General features: G+C 36.8%; 1 protein-coding gene across 1 annotated transcript in view; it reads right to left on the bottom strand.

Annotated features, from left to right (window-relative positions):
• Window positions 1–4,356: 4,356 nt before the first annotated feature.
• LOC135197639 (uncharacterized) overlaps window positions 4,357–8,461 on the bottom strand; it is a 9,110-nt gene continuing 5,005 nt past the window's right edge. Inside the window, exon 2 of the mRNA XM_064224657.1 lies at window positions 4,357–4,903. Within this exon, the coding sequence (XP_064080727.1) occupies window positions 4,357–4,903 (547 nt within the window). The remainder of the gene's footprint in view (window positions 4,904–8,461) is intronic.

The raw sequence follows: 8,461 nt of genomic DNA, 5'->3' as shown, positions 1-8,461 counted from the left end.
TGTGGAAATGAAAACTGTGAAGCGATTTTGATGTGATTTTCCGGAAGTGGCTGTTCTATAAAAGAAATAACTGTGGTATATTTTATAATTATTTTATGCCAGTGAATTAATATGTATCGGACCTGTGGTTATTATTATTATTATTATTATTATTATTATTATTATTATTATATTATTATTATTATATATTACATATCTATATAATTATATTGTTGGAAATGATATATATATCATATAATTTATTATTATTTATTGATATATTATATATATATATATATGATTATATCTATATATATATATATATATATATCGTTATTGTATATATATATATACATATTATATATATATGTATTTCGATATATCTCTATACTATAATATGTATACTAGCTCTTTATATAGATATCTAATATATACGTATATTTTGAATACGTGATGGCAAGCCCCAAAAATCCGACATTTAAATGTTTTTCAAAAGGGACGCAATGATGGATTGTCGAAGCAGAATTGACTGGGGGTGTCATAATTTAATAAATATAGATCGGATGTCTTACCTTGTATACCCCTTCATCTCTCTCTCTCGTCTCTCTCTCATCTGCTCTCTCTCTCTCTCTCTATATATATATCATATATATATATATATATATATATATATATATATATATATAGATATATAGAATATATATATATATATATATATATATATGATATAGTATATATACTATATATATATATATATATATATATATATATATATATATATTATATATATATATACAGAGCTACAAACCATCATATACCCTGGCATATTATATATAATAATTCTCTCCAACAGCAACAAACCCCGTATTTTATTCTATTTTCCTATTCGTAACTCTCTCTCTCTCTCTCTCTCTCTCTCTCTCTCTCTCTCTCTCTCTCGTTAAGCCCTGGTATCGCGTAAAATCCTTCTTCCTCTCGATGTTGATTTTTGTCGTTTGCAAAGAGAGAAATGCCTCGCTTGGGGTTCCCTAAAAATTCCCCCGCTGTATAAATATCGAGTGTTTTTCACCCATGCAGGATTTCCTCGCCGTCGGTGTTACATCCTTTGAAGGACTCCTGCTACGTAGGATTCCTTGTTGTGGCATAGACGCCATGCATATTCGCGTTCGAGAGCACCATTTTTACCTTCCCCTGTTCGGGTGTCCTATTGTTGTTTCATTCAAAAACGGGAAAAAAACTATATTTGTTGTTTTTCTTTACAGTTGCGACGCGGTTGGGAAATAGAAAATAAATTCGCCAGTTTGTTGTTTTTCTTTGCAGTGGGGACGCGGAAGGAAATGAAACAACGTCTGAATAACGAGTGGTGTTGTTGTTGTTCTTGTTGTTCTGAACGGTTCTCTTGTCGTTCGAATGTTGCTTGTCAAGGCTTATGAGAATAATCTAATATTGCTACTTGGATTAATAGCAATATAGTGTAAAATTATTATTATTATTATTATTATTATTATTATTATTATTATTATTATTATTATTATTATTATTATTATTATTATTAAATTGTTTTGATCCCTTGTGTCCTTGTCATTTTACTCCAGTGGTCCAACATCCTCTTGACCAAAGATTAATCCTGAAAGTTTGGTAAATTCACCAAAGATCTGAGGTGCAAACGAGAGACTCATTTTCTTTTGTATACGATTTTCCTTCTCATTAACCCTTTTAATCCCTTCTTCGTCGTCGTCTTCTTCTTCCTCTGGTCTTCTGGTGGTGTGGGGGACGGGGGAGGAGGAGCCTTCTTTTGGCCTCCAGAGCGAATTTCTTATCTATTTTTTGTATAATGTCTAATGGCCTTAATGATGGAGGATATTATATCATGAAGGGTTGGGATGGCCACATAGATCAGGCTATGGAGGACACAAATGTCAGAGGGTGGAAGCTGATGACGAAGGTTGATGTATCCAGAGTTTGGGTTCAAAGGTTCAAAGGTTGAAAAGGGGGAGTATTATGAGCGGGTTGATTTTGGTTTTGCAGGTCTTTTGGGGACGTGTTGAGTCGAGGAGGATCAGGGGAGGTAAACTAGAAAGGGAAGCGAATTAATACTGTGGAATAGTAAGGGCCACTAATGAGGGTTAGTAATGAGGGCTAATCAGATGATATAAAAGGGGAAGTGAGGTAAACGACAGAGCAGCAGCAGCAGCATTGAGGGGAAATCGAGTGACGATTGGAAGGGGAAATGAAGTGAACAGTTAAAGAGGGTGGATGGCGAATATATATAAAAAATAATAAATCAGGAAACGCGAGGGAAAGGGTGGCCCGTACTGAGAACGCACTCTTCAGTGGTCAGGGGAGAAAAGCAACTTGATATAGGGGTTACTGAACCAGGGTAAATTCGCAGCAGTACAAAGGTACAGGGAGAATGTTCCGAATACTTTAAAAGAAACGAGGGATTCCAGACTTTCAGAACGGAAGAAAATGAAAAAGTGATTTGGGTAAGGGCGTCCTTTTTGGGGGTTTTTTATTTGGGTGGGTTGGGCGGGGGGTGGGGGTTGGGGAGGGGGAATTCGGCATTTCGAGACAAGGAGTCGTGAGATATTTAGGTAGATCGACAACTACAAGAGGTTGGCAGAAGGTATTGTTAAATTCCTGAAGGAAAATCAAAAGAAGATTGGAACTGAATCGTTTTTCAGGAAAACTTGAAATTTAAGTAAAGTGAATGGAGGGTTGATATAGAAGTGCAGAGTATGTAGTGGGAATCGAGCTGGAAATGAAATTCCCTAAATGAAATTAAAGAAAAGAGGAGTGGAAACGGGCCCTTTTTTACAAAATTCTTTTAGCAAAGTTTAAAGTTTAAGTAAATTGAAGGAGGCATAATTATAGAAGTGGAGGGATATGTAGTGGGATTTGCAAGGGTAAATTAGCGGGTATTGTAAGTTCTCGGAGGTGAGTCCGAAGAAGTAGAAATGAAAATAAGTCCTTTGCACAAAAGGGTGTAAGGAAATTATAAGTAAATTGAAAGGGAAGTGGATATAGCAGTGGAGAGGCACGTAGTGGGAGGGAACTCTCTAAAGTAGTCTCCAAACATAACGTATGGGGATGGGGAATTCAATTCCCCGAATCAAAATCAAAAGATGGAAATGAATCCTTTCCAGTAAACGGTCTGAGGAAACTTTAAAGTGAAGTGAAGGGGACGTGGCTATAGAAGTGGCAGCGAGGTTTGTGGTATGGTGAGGGTATGGTGAGAATTGAAATGAAGGGGAGAAAAGAATCCAGAATGTGATCAGAGGGGAGGAAGTCATGAAAGAAGTGAGGTCGAGGGGAAGTAAAAGGAGAAAATGAAAATAAGAATGAGAAGGAATTGTTGCAGGTGAAATCGGAGGACGATTTCATTTGAATGCTTGACGAGGTTGAAAACGATTTGACGGTTTTGTAAAGGCTTTTGTCGTATTTTAACAGAGACTTTGATCATTTTGGCGGTGCACTGTAAACGCTGATTAAAGTTCCTATTACTATACCTCCTTTCATATTCTCTTTCTTCCATCTTAACACTCCTCAACCCTCTCCCAACAATTGATTCATAGTGCAACTGCTTTGGGGTTTTACTCCAGTTACGTCTTCCAAACATTTTGCTGTCAGTTTCCGTTTCTGCGCCTGGATGACCTCATAGGTCCCAGCGCTTGAACCTCTGGCCTAAATTCTGTATTCTCTCTGCAAAGGTTTCGTTTTTAATTTAGCAGAAAATGAATGATTTCAAGTTTAAAAGCAATCGGATGCTTTTATAATTGGAGGTTTTGTTTTCGTCCATTCTTTTGATACTCATCGATTAGCCTTCTTCCATGAAAGGGGGCGGGGCACTGAAGAAACGCGAGAAAACGTAATATCACGATTTCGTAAAGCTTTTTATTTCATTTTAAATTATTATTTTTTTTTTATGGAAGATGAATCATATCAAGTTTAAAGAAATGGGATATTGTGATATTTTTTTGAGTTCTCGTTTTTTGTCCATGTAACATTTCCTCAATTGGTTCCCATTAAATAAACCGAAAAAAAAAACAGAATCACAAATGAACCCTCCGTAAAAAAATGTGTATATATATGTATATATATATATATATATATATATATATATATATATATATATATACTATAATATATATATATATATATATATATTATATATATATATATATCGTCAACTGAGCCTTTTAACTTTATGAAATAACAAGCTGCAGTTGATTGAGGTAAGTGAAACGAAGTTGTAAGCAGAGCGAGCAAGACGGCTTCATTTTAAAACTCGGATGATGATTTTTCTTTCTCGTTTCATTTGTGACGATTCTGGCTATTTTTCCTCTTAACTCCGAAGCAGGCTAATGTCAGCAGGCATCATAGCATTAAGCAGAAGTGTTGGGGCTGGGGAGGAGGAGCAGGTGGGAGGGGTAGGGAGGAGGCGTTGGGTGGGTGGAAAAGATCACTTCCAGGCAGCAGGAAGCAGGAATGATGGATGGTCGACTCATAATCCATCTTCTCAGCGCTGTTTATGAAGAGTTTTCGGGGAGTGGATGCTGCTGCTGCTGATGCTGATGCTGGTGCTTCTGTGAGATGATGGGGTCCTTGGGGGTGTCGGGGCGAGGGGGGGGGGGGAGAAGCTGAAGCGGGGCGAGGGAGGAGAGGGGATTTGGTAGGAAGTATGGTGTTGTAAAGGCAGAAGTCTCTCCATCTCTTGGGAGATGAAGGGACCCTGGGGTTGGGGGCAGGGGTCCCGGTCATGGCACTTGGGGGAGGAAGGGTCCCTGGGGATGGGGTGTTAGGCATTATGGGAATGAAGGGACACTTAGGGGTGGGAGGAAGGGGTGGGGTTGGTGTTGCGGTTATGGTATTGAAAGACGTAGGTCTCTCCTTCTGCTCCTGGAAGATGGAAGATGAAGGAACCCTAGGGGAGAGGGAGGTGGGGGGTCGGGGGCTAGGGCCATGGGGGAGGAAGAGGGTAGGGGAGGGTAGTTATAATGGAGGGACCCTAGGTAGGAAGGGGGTTAGGGCTTTTGGCATTATAAGAACAGAGGTCTCTCTTGCTACTTCAGGGAGATTGGAAGGAATGGGGGCAGGCAGGTAGGTATATAATATTACAAGAACAGAGACCTCTCAGCCCCCACCCCCCTCACCCACCCCAACCACCCACCCACAAGCTCTTGCCCAAACTCCCCCCTCCCGCCCGTTTTTGGCCCTAATACCCATCTCCCCTTTCTATCTGGGTGCCACATTGTTCCCTTACCCTATCTGGTAAACAGGCTCTCTCGCTTTTCACTATACTACTCCTCTCCAGCCCACTTTCGTTAATTTCTTTCAGAATTTTTATTTACATTTTTGTAGTGTACATCATTAGCTTCCTTTTAAAGCGACTATCTTTTCAACTACACAGATTGGTTTTATTATTATTATTATTATTATTATTATTATTATTATTATATTATTATTATTATTATTATTATTAGTGAATTTAAAAAAAGCAATGTAAGAATGAGAGAATGTAATTAAAAAAGTTTTCCTTACCATCCCATAATTATTATTATTATAAATAGTGAACTTAAGAAAAAGGGAGTATTATGAACGAAGAAATATGATACCAAAAAAAAAGGAGTTCCTGTACCTCTCCGTAATAAGAACCCGGCAATTATCCATTCATATCGGCAGATACCACCACCCAGCCTCTCGGGGATTTCGACACACAGGAGGCTAATTAGAATGTACAATTAGGTCTCACAGCCGCTCTTCTAATTAAAATGAACTGAGGCATCAGAGCGAAAATTTTAAGATTGAGACGTTTTTAAATGTTTCTGAGTTTTTAAACGTTTTTGAGTTTTTAAACTTTTCTGTGTTCTTAAACGTTCTTAAACGTTTCAGACGTTGCCTCATTGGGGAGTTTGGTTTGGCAAATTCATTTATCGTTTTTATTTATATCTGGTTTGTCCTCGCTAAGTATTTTCGTTTTTGGGCCCCCCCCCCCACCTTCACCCAACTTGGGAGGGAGGGAGGGGTCCTCCTACAAAGGTCTTCCTGTTATTTTTTTTATTATTATGCTTGGGTTTTTTGTTTATTTGATTTTATTTGTAAATTGATATTTTTATACAGGTTACTCTCTCTCTCTCTCTCTCTCTCTCTCTCTCTCTCTATTTTATATATTTTATTTTTGTGTGTGCTTATTTAATACATAAATACACACATCCATATGCATACATTCATATATACATGCATAGACTCATAATAAAAACTTACTATTTCCCTTCTCTCTCTCTCTCTCTCTCTCTCTCTCTCTCTCTCTCTCTCTCTCTCTCTAAGTCATCATGGCTGTCTACGATGAATAATGGTGATGAGGTTGCCTGGTTATCTTAGTAATGAAGAAATGTCTGGTGATGATGAGAACTTTTTTGACGTGAAATTCTCTCTCTCCCAAGTCTCTTCCTTTATGAGATGATATAAATATGTAGATTAGATTTTTATATTGAATTTATATGTCTATGTATAATATGCTTATGTAAATAAATTCTTCTTTTAAAAACAGGATACGTCTCAAGTATAAAAGGCCCATTAAAACACTGGTTTATGTATATGTGTGTATATACATACCATAAACATATAGATATATGTGTATATATTTACATATATTTGTGCTTGTACGCGCCATGTGTGTATATATAAGATAATTTGTATGTATGTCTATATATATATATATATATATATATATATATATATATATCTATATATATATATATATATATATATATATATATATTCATTCACATATATACATTCTATATATATACATGCATACATGTATGCATTATATATATATTACATTATACATACATAAATGTTTGTATGTTTTTAATAAGTGAGATATGGAATGTATGCAACTTTTTACATATTCTGGAATTGCAGGCTGAGAGAGAGAGAGAGAGAGAGAGAGAGAGAGAGAGAGAGAGAGAGAGAGAGAGAGAATGGTACCCTGTGAAATCATTTTACGCCGTGAGTGTCATCTGGGAATGACTTCGATAAATGCGCAAAAAAACAAAATTGAATTCTTTTTTATTATAAAGATTGCTTTCCCAGGTAAGTATTCATCTTGTGCATGCGTATTTTACGCTTTTGATTATTCGTCAACATACATACATACATACATACATACATACATACATACATACATACATACATACATACATACATACGTAATGATGTTGCCTCTTTTTTTAAATACAGGTTATGGTATTTGGAGATGCAACCGATTTTGAATACATATATTCGTCTTGAATTTACTTATCAGGAAAATAACATTTGCATAAATGCCTGTGTGCGTATGCTTTCAATAATCGCGTGTGTGTTTAAGTCAATTTTTTATTAACGGGTTAATATCAGTTGGTTTCTCTCTCTCTCTCTCTCTCTCTCTCTCCGTCTCTCTCTCTCAATCTCTCTCTCTCTCTCTCTCTCTCTCTCTTTCTATGCTTTTTTGTTTCTAATGGAATGGAATTGCTCTCTCTCTCTCTCTCTCTCTCTCTCTCTCTCTCTCTCTCTGTGTTTTTTGTTTCTTTGGGAATAGAATTGTCTCTCTCTCTCTCTCTCTCTCTCTCTCTCTCTCTCTCGTCGACTTAAAATGTAAAATATGGTACATTTGACTATAGAGGAATAAAATTCGAAACTAACTTTGTACCAGAGAGAGAGAAGAGAGAGAGAGAGAGAGAGAGAGAGAGAGAGAGAGTTTTGGAATGAAATTCCCATGCAGAAGACGAGCCTAGAATTAAGTATCATTAAAGAGTGCCTTTACTCTTTAAATGAGACTTACATTTCCATGCGCCTTGAGCTTGGATTAAAGGGTCCCTGTGAATTATGAGTCAGCTACTCACGAAGGAGGGAGGTAGTATATATATCGGCTCCATCACTTCCGGGTTTGGCTGGAAGTGAATGTTACGTCAGGTTTTGTTGTGGATAAGTTAAGCAAACTCTTGGTTTGGTTAATATTATTATTATTAATACCCTAAATTCAAAGAAACCTCATAATCACATGAGTTAATTAAATAAAATGGAAAAGTAAATCCACAATAATATGCTTCTTTGATCTTGTTATTTAAAATACAAGCAGAAGCTTTCGATGACTTGCACGGTCCTCCTTGTCAATCTGAATATATTTACTAACAGTGACCATACAAGAACTTTGTTTTTTGACTAGTTTACAAATAGCCAACTACATCATCAAACAGGCTATTTGTAAACTAGTCAAAAAACAAAGTTCTTGTATGGTCACTGTTAGTAATTATATTCAGATTGACAAGGAGGACCGTGCAGGTCATCAAAAGCTTTCTGCTTGTATTTTTAAATAACAAGATCAAACAGACATTATTGAGGATTTACTTTTCCAATACCCTAAATGCTACCTGCTCTCTACCAAAATGCTAACTCCTCTCTCCTCTGGTCTCTCTCTCTCTCTCTCTCTCTCTCTCTC

Source organism: Macrobrachium nipponense, chromosome 21, assembly GCF_015104395.2.
Source record: "Macrobrachium nipponense isolate FS-2020 chromosome 21, ASM1510439v2, whole genome shotgun sequence".
NCBI classification, from domain to species: domain Eukaryota; kingdom Metazoa; phylum Arthropoda; class Malacostraca; order Decapoda; family Palaemonidae; genus Macrobrachium; species Macrobrachium nipponense.
The sequence above is the reverse complement of the archived record's forward strand: the minus strand, read 5'-3'. Positions and strand labels throughout refer to the sequence as shown.